The sequence below is a fragment of the Mytilus edulis genome, chromosome 6 (genome assembly GCF_963676685.1).
Source record: "Mytilus edulis chromosome 6, xbMytEdul2.2, whole genome shotgun sequence".
NCBI lineage: Eukaryota > Metazoa > Mollusca > Bivalvia > Mytilida > Mytilidae > Mytilus > Mytilus edulis.
The window spans coordinates 14018641-14040208 of record NC_092349.1 but is presented as its reverse complement, the minus strand read 5'-3'; the positions used below and the strand labels follow the sequence as shown (position 1 = coordinate 14040208).

Sequence of the window (21568 nt, the reverse complement as noted above, 5' to 3'; positions counted from 1 at the left end):
TCTCTTTGACACATTTCCCATTTCCTTCCTTAATTCATGTATTCTTCACATTTTTGTGCAGTGACCAGGATAAAATGTGTTGTTTAAGTCTTGCCATCGTTTCTAACTGTGGAGCTACTCTGAATTTCACCATAAACAATTTGATTTCATTTTCAGTTCATAGACAGGCTACTTAGCTGTAAGCTTTTAGGCTGGCATCAGGAAATACTTGTAGTGTTAACCATGCCAGCCTAAAAGCTTTCAACTAAGTAAACCAAAGACCTTTGGCAGCAAAACTGTCAAAATCTTAGTCAATTAAGATTTAGGTTTAAATCGCCCGCAACATGAAGTGCTCAGACTCACAACCACAGCGAATACAACCTAGCCAAACTGTAAATTCACAAATTATTGCATTCATTTGATATAGTGATTTTGTCATTTTAAACCAAAATGCGATTTAAATGTTTGTGATATTGAGGAAAATCCTTTTTAATTTGTATATTAAATTTCATAATGCAAGTTTTAATTATTACAATTACAACCCTGTCACATTTTACACAATAATAAAAACAACGCAATAATTTCTGAATTAACAGTACTAAAACTACAAGGCCATGTTAGCCCTCATGAATATGAAAATCAAAAGGATAAATAAACATTTTTCTAAAGACAACCAGGTCAAAAAGGATCTATATATTGATAAATAAACCTTCCTGAAGTACAAATAAATTTGGAGGAAAGGGGCTGGAGAAGCGCTTATGAAATATTTAATCAATGACCAATGTATTACATTTTAACTGTATATTTGGATCCATGGAATTTCAATAGTTGACTATGTTATAATTTATGCCACAAATGTTTTCTTGGTAATTTCTTTGTTTTGTCATGTGGCATCAAATAAAGTAACTCTTGCCTTTTCAAGGAAAAAATGAGGCTGAAATTTAAAAGCAATATAATGATAATTAAAAACCAATTTTTCAGAGAACAATTGAAGGTCTTTCCACAATAAAACAAGCATTTTGATATGAAAATAGTAAAAGTCATTAACAGCGTCAAATGAAAGCTTATAGTATGCTGATTTAAAAAATATATGGTTTCTGTACAATATTTTTTAAATTAAGGAGATAATTTGTTACTTCTGGTTTGTAAAAAGGTTACTTCCTTTATTATTTAACTGTTTGATTCACACTGATTCCAAAAATATATAGATCTATATACTTTCACATTCAAAAAGTACAAAAAAAAGCTACTTCTGGTTTACACAGGTTAACTTCCGGTTCCTTTTTCAAGGTCATATGGCTTGGAACTTAATGCAAAAAGTCCCATGGCTTTATCATGTATACATATGAGGTAAAAGCAAAGGTCAAAATCTAGAACGCCAAATTAACCTATGACCTTGAGCTCAATTTCAATGGCATAAACCAAGGACCTCAAATCAAAAGACCCTAGGTCTTAATTATATTTGGTTAACGAGTTCTATCACCATATGCGTATTTTAAAAAAAAAGAGGGGAGAAAACTCTAATTTTATGTAAGCGTACCCTTTAAACCATTATGTATGTGTTACGACATGTCGCAACTAACCATTAAGTAAAAATTTGTTGTCGATATCTTAAATTGTGTTTGAAAAGAGGTGAAAATAAGCCAAAATCCAAATTTAGAAATGACCTTGTCCTGTGACCTTGACCCTTGTTTTTTGTTTTTGACCAAGGACCTCAAATCTAAGCGAAATCTTGCGAAACAAAAAAGCACCGTCAGAAAAAAGTGGCGGAAGAAGAAAAAAAAATAAAAATAATATAATAATCAGAAGAAGAAAACCAATAGGTCTTTCCACAGAAAAGTGGAAAGACCTAATTACAGAATTTTGTATATAATGAAATTTTCCGCTACTAAAAATTTTTTTTTCCTTGCAGCAAAAAGAATTATCCAAATCAAATAATAAAATGACTGCCATGAAAGAAGAATTTGAAAAAGAAAAAGAAGATGCTATTAATCGTAAAATTACTGAAATTAACAATTTAAAGAAAAATTTGGAACAAAGTAAAGCTGATTTAGAAAAACAAGAGGTTCAAACCCAAGCTCATAAACAGGTTCTAGACAAAACCAATATGGAAATGGAAGCACTTAAAGTAAGTAGGAAAAGTAGTGGTAAAGGTTAAAGGACAAACTTGCATTGATTCAGCTACTCAAAAATACAGGATAATAAAAACAAATTTTCTTTCTATGACACACAACAACATAGTTTGGAAAAAGATTGTTGAAGTCTCTTAATGTTCACCCGCATCCATTTTAGTGGTACAAATAGACTTATTGAATTTTATTATTTTTATATTAAAACTTGAATTGTTTTACATTGTCTTATCAGGGCCTTTTATAGCTGACTATGCAGTATGGGCTTTGCTCATTGTTGAAGGCCGTACGGTGACATATAGTTGTTAATGTCTGTGTCATTTTGGTCTTTTGTGGATAGTTGTCTCATTGGCAATCATACCACATCTTCTTTTTTATATATTAGCAGGAACTCAGGTAATAGATGAAAAATATTGACTTGTTTTAATCATCATCACTTAATTCAGATGAAATATATTAAAATATTATATAAAGTATGGATATGTGGTGCCATTGCCAATAAGACGAATACCCACAAGAGTCGATATGACATAGATTTAAGCAACTATAAATCACGATATGACCTTCAACAATGAACAAAGCGATACTGTGTAGTCAGCTGTAAGAGACTCTAACATGACAAAATGAAATGTCTTTTTATAGTTTGCAAATGAAGAACAAACAACAACAACAAAACATACAAACAATACAAACAAAAAAACAAGCAAACATCATTTTTGTTTAGAAGCCAGCTGAAGCACGCCTCTATGTGATGGATTTTCTCACTGTATTGAAGACCCATTGGTGGCCTTTGACTGTTTTCTGCTCTTTGGTCAGGTTGTTGTCTCTTTGACACATTCCCAATTTTCATTTCCATTCTCAATTTTATATTTTATGACAAAAGTTTAAACTTAAAACAAATATGACATGACTTCAGGTACTTGCTATTTCTTCTGGCAACTTGTTCATAGAATTTTTTTTTAGTATTTACACGTAACACCATGGTTGCTGTAGTTGTAGAATGTAACTTTGATTCAGTTGTTAGGACTATAGCTATCAGAGGTAAAAAAAAAAAAAAAAAAAAAAGTAGATGAATTTAAAACAAAATTATTTAAATTTTTAGTTTGAAAAAGAAAAAGCAGACAAATTGGTGAAAAGGTTAGAAAGTGAGAAAGACGGTATAAACACAGACTTGATACATATCAGGGTTACTAACAGTAAGGTTCAATTAGAGTATGAAAAAATGGTGGACGAGAAAAATAAACTTCAACAACAGATTGAGGATCTGAAGAAGGACAAGGACAAGGTGTCAGAAACTAAAACTTCTGTAAGTTAATTGTCAGAAACAAAAATTGTTGTAAGTTAATTGTCAGAAACAAAAATTGTTGTAAGTTAATTATCAGAAACTAAAACTTCTGTAAGTTAATTATCAGAAACTAAAACTTCTGTAAGGTTATTATCAGAAACTAAAACTTCTGTAAGTTTATTATCAGAAACTAAAACTTCTGTAAGTTAATTGTCAGAAACTAAAACTTCTGTAAGTTTATTGTCAGAAACTAAAACTGCTGTAAGTTAATTGTAAGAAACTAAAACTTCTGTAAGTTAATTGTCAGAAACTAAAACTTCTGTAAGTTAATTGTCAGAAACTAAAACTTCTGTAAGTTAATTGTCAGAAACTAAAACTTCTGTAAGTTTTTTTTATTAGAAACTAAAACTTCTGTAAGTTTATTGTCAGAAACAAAAACTTCTGTAAGTTAATGGTCAGAAACTAAAACTTCTGTAAGTTTTTTTTATCAGAAACTAAAACTTCTGTAAGTTTATTGTCAGAAACTAAAACTTCTGTAAGTTAATTGTCAGAAACTAAAACTTCTGTAAGTTAATTGTCAGAAACTAAAACTTCTGTAAGTTTACTATCAGAAACTAAAACTTCTGTAAGTTTATTGTCAGAAACTAAAACTTCTGTAAGTTTATTGTCAGAAACAAAAACTTCTGTAAGTTAATGGTCAGAAACTAAAACTTCTGTAAGTTTTTTTATCAGAAACTAAAACTTCTGTAAGTTTATTGTCAGAAACTAAAACTTCTGTAAGTTAATTGTCAGAAACTAAAACTTCTGTAAGTTAATTGTCAGAAACTAAAACTTCTGTAAGTTTACTATCAGAAACTAAAACTTCTGTAAGTTAATTGTCAGAAACTAAAACTTCTGTAAGTTTATTGTCAGAAACTAAAACTTCTGTAAGTTTATTGTCAGAAACAAAAACTTCTGTAAGTTTATTGTCAGAAACTAAAACTTCTGTAAGTTTTTTTATCAGAAACTAAAACTTCTGTAAGTTTATTGTCAGAAACTAAAACTTCTGTAAGTTAATTGTCAGAAACTAAAACTTCTGTAAGTTTATTGTCAGAAACAAAAACTTCTGTAAGTTAATGGTCAGAAACTAAAACTTCTGTAAGTTTTTTTATCAGAAACTAAAACTTCTGTAAGTTTATTGTCAGAAACTAAAACTTCTGTAAGTTAATTGTCAGAAACTAAAACTTCTGTAAGTTAATTGTCAGAAACTAAAACTTCTGTAAGTTTACTATCAGAAACTAAAACTTCTGTAAGTTTATTGTCAGAAACTAAAACTTCTGTAAGTTTATTGTCAGAAACTAAAACTTCTATAAGTTTTTTTATCAGAAACTAAAACTTCTGTAAGTTTATTGTCAGAAACTAAAACTTCTGTAAGTTTTTTATCAGAAACTAAAACTTCTGTAAGTTTATTGTCAGAAACTAAAACTTCTGTAAGTTTATTGTCAGAAACTAAAACTTCTGTAAGTTTTTTATCAGAAACTAAAACTTCTGTAAGTTTATTGTCAGAAACTAAAACTTCTGTAAGTCTATTGTCAGAAACTAAAACTTCTGTAAGTTTATTGTCAGAAACTAAAACTTCTGTAAGTTAATTGTCAGAAACTAAAACTTCTGTAAGTTTTTTATCAGAAACTAAAACTTCTGTAAGTTTATTGTCAGAAACTACAATGTCTGTAAGTTTATAAAAGTGGCAGAGTGGCAGTCGCTAAATTTCTATAATTTCATAAGTTCTGTTTCAATAAAAGAGGCATAGTACATAGTGAAGGCACTTTGAAAATTCACAATATATGCAGTATACCCTGCTTTTAAACCAAAAAGAAAGACAAAAATCATACAGCACATATGATTGACCCCAATACGTTTTTCAGGGGGAAAAAAATATTGTGACAAAGCAAATAATTTCAAGTCACAAAGTCTGATAACATCTTTTTATGCCCCACCTACGATAGTGAGGGGCATTATGTTATCTGGTCTGTGAGTCCTTTTGTCGGTCCGTTCATTCATCTGTCCCCCTTCAGGTTAAAGTTTTTGGTCAAGGTAGTTTTTGATGAAGTTGAAGTCCTATCAACTTGAAACTTAGTACACATGTTCCTTATGATATGACCTAATAATTGTAATTCCAAATTAGAGTTTCGACCCCAATTTCACAGTCCACTGTACATTGAAAATGATAGTGCGAGTGGGGTATCCTTGTACTATGGACACATTTTTGTTCTCCTGAAGGTCCCCAGGATAGCCGAGACAGTTTATTCGCAAAAATCTAAATTGCCAACTTATCTATATTTCTGTTAAGGGTCATTTCTAATCAGTTGAAGCATTATAATTATAAATAGCTGATCTTTTTACTAGAGTACTGAATTGTAGAGTTGCTTTAACCTTAGAAGTGCTGAAAGGGGAAACACTACGATTATGCAGTTCACTACTGGCATTTGAAATTCAATAGAAGGAACAAATTTACAAATATTTCATTAATAATTTAGGAATTGATAGATAAGTACTTTGTTTTGTGCCCCACCTACAATAGAAGAGGGGCATTATGTTTTTCTGGTCTGTCATCCGTTCGTCCTGTTTCAGGTTAAAGTTTTTGGTTAAGGTAGTTTTTGATGAAGTTAAAGTCAATCAACTTCAAACTTAGTACACATGTTCCCTATGATATGATCTTTCTAATTGAAATGCCAAATTAGATTTTTGACTCCAATTACACGGTCCACTGAACATAGAAGATGATACATGTAGTGCAAGTTTCATTTTAAAGTTTTTGGTCGAGGTAGTTTTTGATGAACTTGAAACTTATTACACAATGTTCCCTATCATATGATCTTTCTAAATTTAAATGGCAAATTAGATTTTTACCCTATTTTCATGGTCCACTGAACATAAAAAATGATAGTGTGAGTGGGGCATCTGTGTACTGTGGACACATTCTTGTTCTGAATTGCAGATAAGTTTAAAATTTTCTATTTGGAATAGATTCTACAAGAGAAAGAAGAACTGGTAACGGAGAAAACTAAACTTGTGGAAGATAATGACAAAGTGAACAGGGAACTAGTAGAAAGTAAAGCTTCACTTCAACAGAAAGATATACAGATCGAGGAATTACAGAAAGAGGTATAACAGGAAAAAGTGAAGAAAAAAACCAATTACTATGGATTCATTATTATTATTTGAGAGGATATTAAATTTTTGTGATCTTTTTCCAGGGTAAATTAAGTGTTTAGCAAAATACAGATTTCCTTAAAGGAAAAATTTGAAAACAACTAAATGAATCAATTCTTTGAATTTTTCCTTTAACAACAAAAAATTGTGTACACAAAAATAAATAAATTTTCATATCATATGAATAAGATGAGAAATGCCTGAAAATGGAGAAAAGTTAAATCATTTGGTTGGAAAATGTGATCTCACTAGTAAGATTATACATTTGTACATTGTTGTACAGTCTTTCCAAGAACTGGAAAATGTTTTGGAGTGAAAACAAATACAAGTTTAACATAAAAAAAAAACCATTTTATTCAATTAAAGGTTGAAAAAATGAAGACAGAAGTGAATGACAAAGAAGAAGCCATGTCACAGAAATCACAAAGTCAGTCACAAGATCTGCAAACACAGGTTAGTTATCTACAAACACAGGTTAGCTATTCTAGTCAGTCACAAGATCTACAAACACAGGTTAGTTATTCTAGTCAGTCACAAGATCTACAAACACGGGTCAGTTATTCTAGTCAGTCACAAGATCTACAAACACAGGTTAGATATTCTAGTCAGTCACAAGATGTACAAACACAGGTTAGTTATTCTAGTCAGTCACAAGATCTACAAACACAGGTTAGTTATTCTAGTCAGTCACAAGATCTACAAACACAGGTTAGTTATTCTGGTCAGTCACCAGATCTACAAACACAGGTTAGTTATTCTAGTCAGTCACAGGATCTACAAACACAGGTTAGTTATTATAGTCAGTCACAAGATCTACAAACACAGGTCAGTTAACCTAGTCAGTCACAAGATCTACAAACACAGGTCAGTTAACCTAGTCAGTCACAAGATCTACAAACACAGGTCAGTTATTCTAGTCAGTCACAATATCTACAAACACAGGTTAGTTATTCTAGTCAGTCACAGGATCAACAAACACAGGTTAGTTATTCTAGTCAGTCACAAGATCTACAAACACAGGTCAGTTATTCTAGTCAGTCACAAGATCTACAAACACAGGTCAGTTATTCTAGTCAGTCACAAGATCTACAAACACAGGTCAGTTATTCTAGTCAGTCACAAGATCTACAAACACAGGTTAGTTATCCTAGTCAGTCACAAGATCTACAAACACAGGTTAGTTATTCTAGTCAGTCACAAGATCTACAAACACAGGTTAGTTATTCTAGTCAGTCACAAGATCTACAAACACAGGTTAGTTATTCTAGTCAGTCACAAGATCTACAAACACAGGTTAGCTATTCTAGTCAGTCACAAGATCTACAAACACAGGTTAGATATTCTAGTCGGTCACAAGATCTACAAACACAGGTTAGTTATTCTAAAGTTAGGATTGTTCCTAGTTTCTATATCTCTCTATTAAATACTGAGATGTCATTTCACAGATTTACTCTACTTGATTGTAATTATTCAAACCTTAAAGTTTGTGCTTTACATTCTCTGTCAATGTAGTGACAAATTTGGAAGTTGCAGAATATTTGACTACAATGCAGATATTTTCTCATGATTATAGTGATTACATTTGGTCTCAATCAGGTACCTTGAAGACCAAAAGTATAGGAAGCTTAAGTTGTAAATCATTGGATAGCAAAAAAAACATACATGTCGAAACATAAGAGAATATTTTTGTGAAATATTAGTTTGAAAATCCCAAAACTTTATCCAACAAAACTATTAAAGTTGGCTACATCAAAAGCAAAAGCAGCCCTGCACAAAATGTTAATAACACTTTGTAAATGTTATGCTTCCGAAGTACTTTTCTTGATTTCTCTTCCTCAGGAAAATACAAACCTGAATATTTAAAGGAAGGGATTTTTTAGGACTTGGATACTTGTAGATCTATTTTACCTAAAGAGACATAAAAATAAAAGCCAAATTGCAACAAAAATTTAATAGAATGACAATAGAATTCAACTTAGTAGCTATAATTTACACCAAAGAGAAATTATCACTTTTTGAAATTTTAAAGATTGAGAAAGCACAGGCCAGGGTCAAAGAATTAGATGGCATGTTACAATCAGAAATAAGCCGTGGAGAAAAGACAGTGAAGGAATTAGAAAAGAAACTTCTAATGAAGACCTCTGAGACGGATCAACGATACAACCAGTTAGAGGCTTTGTTTAAAGAGGTGGAGGATGAGAGGGATACCATGAAAGCTCAGTTAGAATTCTCTAATCTGGTCGCTGAAGAAAGGAGGAGGGTAATTATTGATAGCTTTCTTTAAGGATGTACTTGAAATTTGTGTCAAATGTTCAGATTACTTGGTGTTTTTCCCTGTGATATGAGGTAAAATATTTTGCCCAATAACACCCATTTATCTTTTCATATAAGACTTACAACAGCTCATAAAAAGTCATTTAACAAAATTTAAGCTGAATTTTTATTTTCTTTCTTTTGATTTGAGACCAAAGTAATACCGATGCAAATATAGGTAAGAGTCAGTGTAAGCCTTTTTCCGCCATATTTTAAATCTCAAATATCTCCAAAAGGAGCTCCATGACCTATAAATATTTTTTAGCTTATTTTGATCCTTAACTAATGCCCTGCAACTTACAGTATCAATTTTAAATTCTTGATTCATTTCATTTCATCTAAGTACATCCTTAATGTCTAAAAACTTCATAAATAATTCATGTCAATGAAAAAAAACATGATAAAATTGAGAATGGAAATGGGGAATGTGTCAAAGAGACAACAACCCGACCATAAAAAAAAACAACAGCAGAAGGTCACCAACAGGTCTTCAATGTAGCGAGAAATTCCCGCACCCAGAGGCGTCCTTCAGCTGGCCCCTAAACAAATATATACTAGTTCAGTGATAATGAACGCCATACTTTCCAAATTGTACACAAGAAACTAAAATTAAAATAATACAAGACTAACAAAGGCCAGAGGCTCCTGACTTGGGACAGGCACAAAAATACGACGGGGTTAAACATGTTTGTGAGATCTCAACCCTCCCCCTATACCTCTAGCCAATGTAGAAAAGTAAACGCATAACAATACGCACATTAAAAGTCAGTTCAAGAGAAGTCCGAGTCTGATGTCAGAAGATGTAACCAAAGAAAATAAACAAAATGACAATAATACATAAATACATAAATAACAACAGACTACTAGCAGTTAACTGACATACCAGCTCCAGACTTCAATAAAACTGACTGAAAGATTATGATTTCATCATATGAACATCAAGCACAATCCTTCCCGTTAGGGGTTTAGTATCATACCATCATAACATATATGAGAAGAACATAACCCGTGTCATGCCAACAACTGGTTTTTGAATAAATGTGTTTAGTTCCGATGCAAAGACCCTATAAGTGAATCAATATTAATGCCAAAATATGCAATCTTTAATGACCTGACAACAGTATCGTAACTATATCCCTTCTTAATAAATTTATTCAAAGGTTTTGCTAGTTTTTGAGGTGAATACTGACACCTTTGTGCTTTATAAAGAATATTTCCATAAAAAATTGGATGTGAAATACCTATTTTTTTTTAAACCACTCACTACAATTTAAAATTATACAAAGCTTGTTAGAAAAAAATTAAACATAATTTCAAAATGAAACTTAATTGAACTACAAGTCATTATTTTTCTTTCACAGTTAGAAGAACAGAACATGCAGTTGAACCAAGAAATAGAGAAAACAGAAGAAAGGTGGGTGTCGTCCTTTATCAATTATTTGTAGTTTTGTCATGGTTGATCACTTCACTGTGTGTGACACATGCATACTTAGAAAGTGTTGTAGAATTGTGTCAAATCAGTATAATGATTAAGTGGTTAGATTCAACATACAGTACTTGTATTTCTTTTACAGGATAAACCATTCCTGTAAGTTTATACAGGAAAGGTGTAATGACATAAGAGATCTCTAACCATATGAGTTCAAAATACAGCGTTCATTAATATGCCATATTAATTATGTGTATCAGCAGGGGAAAATGTTAAAGCATAAAAATATAGTATATGCCAATACACATAATTAAAAGCGCCATTTTTGTGGGTTCAATCTATATTTCATCAAGAAGTATTTAAAGTCTACATAGTTAAAAATAGACATCATTTTACCATAAACTTACCTGAGTGTATGATAAACTAGTTGTAAGCTTTATTTCTATTTTGAATTAAGTCATCAGGGGCTTTTAAATTTATGAAAAATGAAGATATAACATTAGTTTTCAATGTAATGTTAAGATATTTTTGCAGTGAAGGAATGTGATACTGTATAGCAGGTTATTTTTGGCGGGTGTAAAATTTTATAGTTTACATTGAATAAGGTATACGAAATAGCTTGGCCTTATTATTTTGGCGGATTCAAAACTTTTATCAATACCTTTGCATGTGCACTTTTAATTTGTCGGAATTTATTTTAAACGGTTTTGTTCTATCCGTGAAAATAATCGAAAAATTTACACCCCGTAAAAATAACGCTATACGGTATTAGAAAGTTTTCTTGAAACAATAAGTTGAATAAAAGAAATGTTCAACTAATTGGGAAGTAGTTTTAGAACTGTCTTATTAAAGTGTGTATTATTTTTTTATTCAACCTTGACTGTGTGTGTCGCTGATTTCACTACATGGTCTTAATGGTAAGCTCACAAGTGCATGAATGTTATATTTGCTAGAAATTATTATTATTATTGCACAGTTATTTCTACAAACTTAAGTGACCTTGAGTTGAATAATGCTTGTTAGAGTTATGTCCCTTGAATAACTCATTTGAAGTCTATTTTTTCTTTTTATTCTGTGATCTTGATCAATGTTGTACAAGCTTTACTTGTCTTCTGTTTTAAGTGTAAAAATAGAATTTTCAAAGTCAAATATGCTTTAATGATTTGTTTAATTTTTAAAGCTATTTTTAAACAACCTCCATTGTAAAAGGTGAATTCCTAACATAGATTTTTTTTTAATGTGTCTGTTGCATTTACAAGATGTAACCTCTTTTTGGAAAACAGTTTGACATTTCAACTTCTACTTAAAATAACAAATTGGTGACCTACTCTGAGGACAAAACGCTTTATAAGAAATACATATATTTGGGAATAATAGAAGATATATGTAAAAGAAATATCTTAAATAGTTAGGAATAATAGAAGGTTTAGATTTTTTTTTTATATATATTTGGGACTAAAAGAAGATAGAAAAAATTCTTTTAAACTATACAATGAAATCTGATTCAGATATTTTTGTTTAACTCACAGCCTACTTTAAATCCCTGTTTTTAAGATAAAGAATCAGAAAATACAATATTTATTTTTATTCACAAAATTTTTGTCAGATGCATGATTTTGAATCCCCCTAATGCTTGCATATCTATGATTACTTGTTTTTTTTTTTTTACAAATAACATATTAAATAGAAATTACCTTAAGGGAAATGATATCTGGATCAGGTTTACAAATCACGAATACTAACAGCATGAAATTCTTTATTTGACTGAAGAAATGATTATCATACCAAGAACACTAGATAATATGGAATGAATTATTAAGCCAGTGTATTAAGTAATTTTGCTTCTGTACATGCATGGAGATGCTCATTAAAGTAGACAACTAATTATGTAAATATATCTGGTATATTAAATAAATTATGTAAATTTATGTGATATTTTGAATAAAATATGTAAATATATCTGGTATTTTGAATAAATTATGTAAATTATCTGGTATTTAGAATAAATTATGTAAATTATCTGGTATTTTGAATAAATTATGTAAACTATCTGGTAATTTGAATATTCATAAGGTTTCTGTAACCATAGTATATTTTTAAAGGCTATTTGGTCGGGACAAATATTTTCAATTTAACTGGAAGATATGAGATAGTGCCATTTGGTCTAAGGCAGCCACCATTTGATTTTCTGGGGGGGGCTATGATTTTTTTTTCTGGACAAATTTTTTTTTTCGCCGCAATCTATTTTTTCGCGACAAGTCGAAAACAATTTTTTTCTTTCAATTTTAGCATTACATATAGTGGCAGCTGAGGATGAAACAAACAATTTTTTTTCTCAGAATCAAAAACAAATTATTTTTTTCTCCAAAAACTGGAAACAAACTTTTTTTTCCAAAAAAAACCATAGCCCCCCCCCCCCCCCCCCCCCCCCAGAAAATCAAATGGTTGCTGCCTAATGATGTTGAAGAAAAATAAATGTACAAGATATTTTCTCTTTTGACAAAAATACCATCTTTGAAAACTCTGTCTTTTGTGAATAAACTCAAAACTATTGAAACTATATCTTTGAGGAAGAAAAGGGAACTTTGATTAATCCTATTTTTAAGTGAATTATGAAAAATTTTAGGAATTAAAAAAAGAATGGCAGCACCTGCATAGAATTTTTAGATAAGAAACATAATTGCAAAGTATCTATAGAAAAAAACTTTAAACAGACATGAGATTTAAATTTTTATAAAGAAAATATGATATTTTATTTTCTCTGTTGGACTTTGCATTTTAGGGCAAATAACATTTAGTTAGTTACAATTAAAACAAATTGTCACCAATTAACATTTTTCTTAATCTTTTTCACCTTTTCAGCCGTTTTAGTTAGATTTTTTATGCATTATAAAAAGTATTTCTATGTAAAAAGAAAGAAGATCAAAAGAAAAGCATAATTCCAATGTTAAATGTGGTAATAATCAACAGAAAGAATGCATTTTGTATCCTGTGTAAAAAAAGAGCAATATTATAAAAATATGATCCAAATTACAAATGAGTTAATTTTACATTGTACTATGTACACAATAAATATTGAAGCTGAAAGAGACATATTACATACAACTTATTTTTTTGGGGTTTATTTTTCAGTCACAGAAAGGAAATTGATAGTCTAGAAAAGACAAAGATTTCTCTTCAGAAAGAGGTAATTATGGCTTATTATATTTGGGTTAGATGAAGAATTGTTTGTCTATATGTTTTGAAGTGCAAATTATTTGAAAAATTTTATAGGCGAATCTTGTCAGTTGGCAAAATTTGATGAGATGATTTCTATTTTTGGATTTTTTGCCCAAATTCTACTTGATTGTTTTGATATTTCAAATTTAATGCAGCAATATCAGTCTATTTAATATTATATATATGAAACCAAATCAGAATTGTTTTGTATTTCCCCGTCTGCATCAGAGTTGAGATTAAGTGTCACCCTGTTTTCTTACATCCCAAGGATAATTTCTGTTCTCTAACTGAAGGATGCCTCAACCAAATGTTATGAAACGTATACTCATTGCTTATCATAACACAGATCAAGTTCAAATTTATGTTCATCACTTTTACCTGTCTTCAGTTATGTTTGTTTAAATGTTATATGCAAGCTGGGGCATCATCTGTGTCCCATGGACACATTTTCCATTTATTTCAACTTTTCTTACATACAAATGTACACAATGTACAAAAAAAGCAAAACCAATTGTGTATTGTTTGATGATACAGCTATTTTGTTAAAAACTATTTGTGGCACTTGTACGGAATAATAAGTCTGTTTAAAACTATAGAATTATTAATATTTTTTATATTCCAACAGGTTGCCAACTTAAAGAATGAAAATGCCTCACTAGATAAGTTCAGACATTCAACAGAGAAGCAAGAAAAAGAAAACAAAGACTTGATGAGTCAGATAAATTCACTGAAATCTCAACTTCAGGCTCAAGAAGTAAACAGCAATACTATAGGACTCTCAGGTACAATCTAAAATACAAAATAAGAAAAGAGATACTGAATTGACTCTAATGTAAAATCTTAACTTTCGATTAGTTAAATAATGTAGGAATGAAAGATAAAATAGTAGCTTCTTTTAGGTTTAAGAAGTAAAAATAGAATGCTAAAATTCAGCTATAGATAGACAGTCTCACTATTTGTTAAAATTTAAATTTAGCTACAGTTGCTTGAACATAACTATTCCGTAAATGATATGCCATTTAAACATGTGCCTTCAAGAACTCATAGCTGGTTTTATTTAACTGAAAAACCAATATCTGACATCCTTTGGAAGAAATTTTTCCTTCTTGTGAGAAGCTTATATATTGAGATATTGTTTTTTTTTGTAGCCAATGAAATTGAAGATAAACAGACAATAGACGGTCAGGTCAGTCAGTATATATAGTTACAAGATATATATAGAATAGAAGATGTGGTATGATTTCCAATGACACAAACCTTTACAAGAGACCAAATAACACACAATTATAGGTAACCATATTGTCTTGAACAATGAGCAAAGCCCATACCGCATAGTCAGCTATAAAAGGCCCTGAAATGACAAATGTAAAACAATTCAAAAGAAAAAACAAACAAATGGCCTAAATTATGTACAAAATGATGAACAACATAAAAACATGTAAACCAACCTTTTTTTTACACACAGAATAAGATAAACTGTAGATAAAAATCAAATTTTAAAACTTGCTTAAATTTGGGAATAAAAATGGGCAGTAAAAATTGATATTCACCATTTTTCAATAAACAAGTAAGAATTTTACTAAGAAAAAAGCTTTTATTACTTTTTACTGTTGTTTGCAACTGTCTTGCTTGAAAGAATACTGGCCTTGTAGTAATTCTCATTTCAACATTTTTTTTTTCCTAAAAATTATATCACAGCATACTTCAAAGAAAGTGTACAACACTCAATAGTACAATTTTTGGAAAAATGTCTTGAGCTGAAAGGAGATACTGTGGATTCTTTATTATTTGTTGGACACCAATTTTCATGGATTTCATTGGTACAGTTGAACCATGAAATTAAATGTTCAATGAATAACAATTTTTTTAAGACTTGTATGACTAAAAACATGGTGAAATAAAATATCAACAAAAATGTAATTTTTCCGTCATCCATGAAAAGTTATTAAACCCACAGTAGATATTCCAGCAAGATTCTTAATTTAGTGATTTGATTTTAGGTTGAGTTCCTTAACTCTGTGATAGTAGATCTACAAAAGAAAAATGGAGATCTTAAGACGAGATTGGAAGCCATGGAATCAGGTGTTCTTACAAATGGAGAGGCCAACAGTTCCATGGAAGAAGTGTAAGTTCTCTGTTGAATAGTAGATATGTCTGGTAAAAATAATGTTTATCCAATTCTTGAACCAATGTATGTATATAACATAAACTTAGTCTTCTATGCACGATTTTATAATTTTTTACGCAAATATATCATACAATCATCTTTTTTTTTTTTCTCTCTGTCTGTTATGATGTGAAAATATGGCAGCTAATTAATTGCTGTGTTTTGATGCTGTAGTTTACCAATTGTCACTTTATAGTAAACCATCAACAATCCTTGAAGCATTCAATTAAAATAAAGTAAACTTCAACCTAAAATCAAATCACTAAATTAAGAATCTTGCTGGAATATCTACTGAATCTTCTAAATGTGGACAAATTAAAGGAAAATGTATATGTACATAAGTTTTATAAGGAAAACTACTGAATGTAAGAAACCGCATCTACTTTCATTCTGTGATACATTTATTCTTGTCTATTTATTCTTTGATGTCTATTTGTAGAAGTGAAAGTAAGAAGCCTCCTCCCCGATTATTCTGTGATATATGTGACGTGTTTGATCAACATGATACTGAAGATTGTCCTTGTCAGGCCATGGATTACGATGAGGAAACTCCATCGCCTTCACATCACGGTGGTGACCGTAAACAACTACGACCTTACTGTGATATATGTGAAGGTAAGAAGGTTTTAGATTATATTGAATTCTGGGTAAAATTTTCAAAGTTGTTGACTCAAACCCTGCTCCGTGTGTTTAGGAGGACTCTTTATCATATCTTTCTTGTTCTTTGGTCTAATTTCCATAAAGATGGAATTTACTAAAGGAGACATTTTAGAGTTTTTATCTTGACAATTAAATTAGCCAAGATAATGTCTTTGCAAAAATTTCCTATGTTACATGATATAGAAGTACAAAAATTTACAAATCTTCTGTTGATATATATTGAAACTAGTACAATTTTGATACTCTGATAAAATGCAAAATTCCAAATCCCAAAAACAGAGCAAATGTATCACTGTCCATGTATGTGATCATTCAAAATTTTATCTGTCAGAGCAAAGAATTCCTTTTGATAACCAAGAATCAAAGATAAATTATAGATTTGTTGAAAAGTTAAATGATAAATAGTTATCTCAAGTTTAGAATATCATTCTTTGTTCATCCAACAGAACTTTATTGTGATTAGCTCTGTTCTTCATCAGGTTAACAGTTAATAACTTTTCGTGAAATGGATATAACTTAAACTTCATAAATAAATTTACAAGCAATATTCTGACTTTCTCCTGGCCATATCATGCTTTTCTGGATTCGGAAATGGAATTCTTAGCCTGTAATTAACTAACTTTGATATCTACTCTATATTGCATTCTGTTTTTAAATTGATGAAATGTTAATGGCATGAATCATATTTTATTTTCAACTATATTATCATGAATTAACTGCATGATATGGCCAGTCAAAACTTAAAATTCAAATTAATTTAAATCAAACATTTTTGTAAAAGATGAAAAATTAGATTATGTCTCAAAAGATTGATGGAAAAATGCAAACATTTTATTGTATTAAAAATAACTTTAAAAAATAGTACAGTTATATAACAATGAGAAAAAATGTTTTCTTTATGAATTTTGATTGGCCACAATCATCTACTGAAATATATATATCAAATTGAAATGAACCTCACTGGCAGATCTATTAAATGTTAAATGGGGTCAAAATGTAAATATAAAAATTGTGGGTATGAAAATGCTTATAATGTCGGACAGGGAATAAAAAAGTAATTTTCAGAAATTCAGTGATCTGCCATTGAAAGTTTAACATGTTTATTGTTATATTGTTATAAAAATGAAAAGACAATAAATAACTTTGATATTTTTAGGGATAAAGAAAAAGTAGTTGCAATTTGGAAATGTCTTTTTCATCTTTCAAAATTTAATAATAAATTACAAAATATGTGTATAATCACACTTTTTTGATAAATTGGTTTGTAGATTTGTAGATTATATCTAAAAATGCTGCTTGGTCAGTCAAAAAATATTTAAAGCTAATCCTGACAAGAATCATTAAGCATGGTATATCAAACCAGCATTACCAAAAGTCTGAGGTTCTCTCACTCTGGCTTCCTCAATCAATATCGACCGCCATAAAATAGCAAAATAAGTGGCATTACACACCAACCAACCAATCAATCATCCAGCTCTTAGTTAGAATTTGTATACTTCCTATCTTATTTTAATTTTATAAAGTAAAAAAGTAGAGTAAAAAAAAAATTACTCTAAAAAAAAAATCGAAAATGGGTCAGTTATATCTGCAAACCAATTTGTATAAAAGAACTGGATGAACATTTAGAAAAATTGACAATATAACATTGACTGTGTGCATTCTTATTTTGTTTGTAGCATTTGGTCATTGGACAGATGCTTGTGATGATGAACAGACTTTCTAACCAATCACCTATAGTCTTTCATGAAAGAAGATTTACTCCACCAATGGAATGCTACATTTCATATTGGGCATGAATTTCCTTCCATATTTGTTTTGGTTTTAAACACATGTTAACATTTTACGCAAACATGTTGCTTGTTTTGTTTTTTTGTTATTTATCATATGTTAATAAACTTTCATATAAGTTATTTCCATGAAAAGTTAATTTTTAATTAGGAAGGAAAATTTATGTTATTATGAATTTAAACAAATATTCCGAGGTAACGCTGAAGTTTGTTTTTAATCGAGCTTTTTGCAGACTATAGTTGCTTCTAAAACAGTGCCAATTTTGATGTGTGAATTTGTTTACATGAGTCTGTGTTTGAACCACTTTGACATGTCATGAGAATGGATTGAACTGAATTTTTGTGAACCTCTTCGAGATCAAAGTGAGTTTGAACTTTAACAAGTCTGGCTTTCATTTGTACCTCAAGATGCTGTGTGAACTGGCTAAGCAAAATGAACGCTTACAACCAACATTTGAAGATATATTGTGTGAACCAGCTACTTACAGTTCCAAAATTTTTGTGAAACAACCATCTTTCGTCATCAGTAATTGTTATATTTGAAGAACCTAATGGCATGAACTTTGGCTTGAACCTGCAGAATTTCAAAACTGGAACCGAGTTCATGCTTTTGCTGTACCCAGCTTTAAACCTTTGAGCTTTCAACAGAAGTGAATTATTTTATGTGTCTTAACATGCATATGGCCAAATCTGATTGGGGTTGTGATTTGTGTTATATATACTCAGTATATATGTTAAAAAGTTGTGATGGTCATGTTTTAACTGAGCAAAAAATATTGTACCTCTGCTTAGAAAAAACAGTTTTACATTATACAGGGTTTTCATTAGATAAAGTGAAACTAGAAAGAAATTAACCTTGTGCTAGTTCTATGGAAATTTGTGAAATGAAATCTTTCTTTTATTCAAAGAAAATGTTTGATAGGTCATAGTGTTGCTAAACGTAGAATGAAAAATTGCATTATTCTCAGCATTTTTAAAATTATGAGCTTTTTTTGACAAATTAAGGAAGTAGTTCTGATTCATGTGTCATGAAGTCAATGTCAAAATAGAACTAATTTTCATAACAATTTGCACAAGGTTAATAATTAACTGGAATCCTTTATTAAGAAATTGACAGGGTTTTGATTAATCTATGAGGTATTTGTGCATTATTGATATTCATTCAATGTAATTTTTATTATATTTATTGTGAGATTCAATTTCCTATTTGATGGAGAAGGTATGAAAAGGCCACATTTTTGTTGCAATGAGAAACATAAAGGTTAATTGAACTATCAATGATAACCTTCAGACATTGGCCTGTTCCATATTATATTTTTCTAGCAACAGTTTCGTAAGCTTTTATAACGAAACTGAAATGCAATATTTTGAAGTTGTTAGAAAGGTATTTTTCTAAGCCATCTTGTACAGGTTGTCTTCATTATCTAGTGAATCGGTGGAAATTTTCTGATTTACATGTTTTTCAGTAGAATATTGTCTATTTTTCATACAATGAGGTTGAATATCACATGGCACACATATCTGATTTGAATTTTACAAACCCTGTTATCATCAATATACTGCTTTACAAATATCAATTTTTTTTAAAGTTATTACATATTTGAATGGTTCCAGTTCAATTATTTTACAAAATATGCTTATCATCAGCTGATTCCATTTATAATACCAGTACATAATCTTCATCTATTTTCACCTAAAGTACAGCTACCGTCAGCAAGAACTGTAAGACGTCACCTAATACAACTAGCTTTTGACATCGCATCAACAACCACCAAGATTTGAAAAACTGCCAATTGTAACACTCAATATGGGACATTTATATATGAAAACTTCAAAAATATAAAAAATAAAATATATGGACACAAATTAACTGACAAGTCTTTTAGTGTAGTATATGTCAAAGCCAACATTAGATAGATATCTTTTTAGGGTTTTATTAGTTTTAAACATAGGATAATTATAAAGAAATTAATTAAAATGAAAATAATATTTTAGAAGAAAGTTAACAGTTTTCTATTTCATAGGGATAGGCCAAAACTTTTAAGTAATATTGGTTATAGTTATGGTAGCAAATTAGGGTAGGTTTGGGTACTTAGTTTAAAAGTAGAGTAATTGGGTAAATATAAGTATTAAAATTTAGTTCTAGGAAACCTTAAACAGATAAATATTTTTATCTTGGCCTTAATTTATGAAAACTATTTTTTAGTTACCAGTATATAGCTTCTTGTTAATTTATTATAGTTAAAGATATCATATTATTCCCAGAATTAAGATTAGGTTTTGGAAAACAATAAATATTTACTATAGTAAATGTAAATTAATTGTTACTATCTCTATAGTAACTATTTATGTTTTATATAAAAGATAATACATATAGAATTTATTGACTTTCCTATTCAAATATCTATTAACTTTTTTTGAAAAAGGTCAAAGTTTTATGCTAAGAAGTTATATGTACTGCATTTTCTATTTACCATCAGTTCATGAGCATTTTATGACATTAGAAAAAGTTTGCACATCTTGTAAAATGTAAATATATTAAAAATTGTGTATTGTAGACTAATGTACATATATATAAATATTGTATATAATAATTTAACAAATTTGTCAAATGTGATTGTGAAATTTATCACTTGTTTTTATCTGAAGTGGAAGTCTAATTTTTTCGATGCAAGATGCCGATATTTTGGAAAAACATTTTAAACTGGATGTGTTTAATTTTACTGTTTAAACCACACATAGCTCTATAAAATCAACCATTTATGCTATATTGCTGCAATAAGAAAAAGAAATAATTTGAAAGATAGTACTTAGTACAATAAAAAAAAACTTTAAATTTCGGATTTTTCGAATATGAAAACAGGTGATAAATTTGTATACCACTTTTTATAAACACATCATTATGTAAATTATCCCAGTGCTCAACTTGTATACTTATGTATGAACCATTCCATGCTCTGTAGATTCATTATATACCATTGGTAATTACATGTTTATTTAAGGAGATACCACTTCATTGGTTTCATTTTAGAGGAAGAAACCAGCAGTACACAAATATGCAAAATTCAGTATCATTAGTTGATTCAGGAGGTTCCAGGACTTCAAATCGTCTTTGTTTTGAAAGTTTCTTAAACATATCCTGTAAAAATCATTCAAAATGAGGTATCTGCTTTTTCTTGAGGTAATTTGGTAAAGCTAAAAGTTGTTGAATGTTATCTTTAATAAATGTTGTTAGCCTTAAATTTTGGTTACCATGACATATAATGAATTAACAAGCTATGTTTTGTTGTATATCTATGCTAATGGTTATATCATATGGTCATTATTGCACAAAATATTAAATCATAAGTCACATTAGCTTTTTGTAAGAAAGGAAAACTAAATAGCTTTTCTGATTCTCATTGTATC

General features: G+C 29.8%; 1 protein-coding gene across 16 annotated transcripts in view; it reads left to right on the top strand.

Annotated features, from left to right (window-relative positions):
* The window catches only part of LOC139527193 (CAP-Gly domain-containing linker protein 1-like), a 64590-nt gene that overhangs the window by 36477 nt on the left and 6545 nt on the right, over nucleotides 1–21568 (top strand). For 14 of the 16 annotated variants that reach the window (XM_071322518.1, XM_071322516.1, XM_071322517.1 and 11 more), the window contains 11 exons: nucleotides 1892–2107; nucleotides 3211–3414; nucleotides 6400–6537; nucleotides 6952–7038; nucleotides 8615–8845; nucleotides 10260–10312; nucleotides 13460–13514; nucleotides 14172–14328; nucleotides 14695–14732; nucleotides 15547–15671; nucleotides 16153–16328. In XM_071322518.1, the coding sequence (XP_071178619.1) occupies nucleotides 1892–2107; nucleotides 3211–3414; nucleotides 6400–6537; nucleotides 6952–7038; nucleotides 8615–8845; nucleotides 10260–10312; nucleotides 13460–13514; nucleotides 14172–14328; nucleotides 14695–14732; nucleotides 15547–15671; nucleotides 16153–16328 (1480 nt within the window). The remainder of the gene's footprint in view (nucleotides 1–1891; nucleotides 2108–3210; nucleotides 3415–6399; nucleotides 6538–6951; nucleotides 7039–8614; nucleotides 8846–10259; nucleotides 10313–13459; nucleotides 13515–14171; nucleotides 14329–14694; nucleotides 14733–15546; nucleotides 15672–16152; nucleotides 16329–21568) is intronic. The other 2 variants (XM_071322513.1, XM_071322509.1) reach the window with 1 other exon arrangement.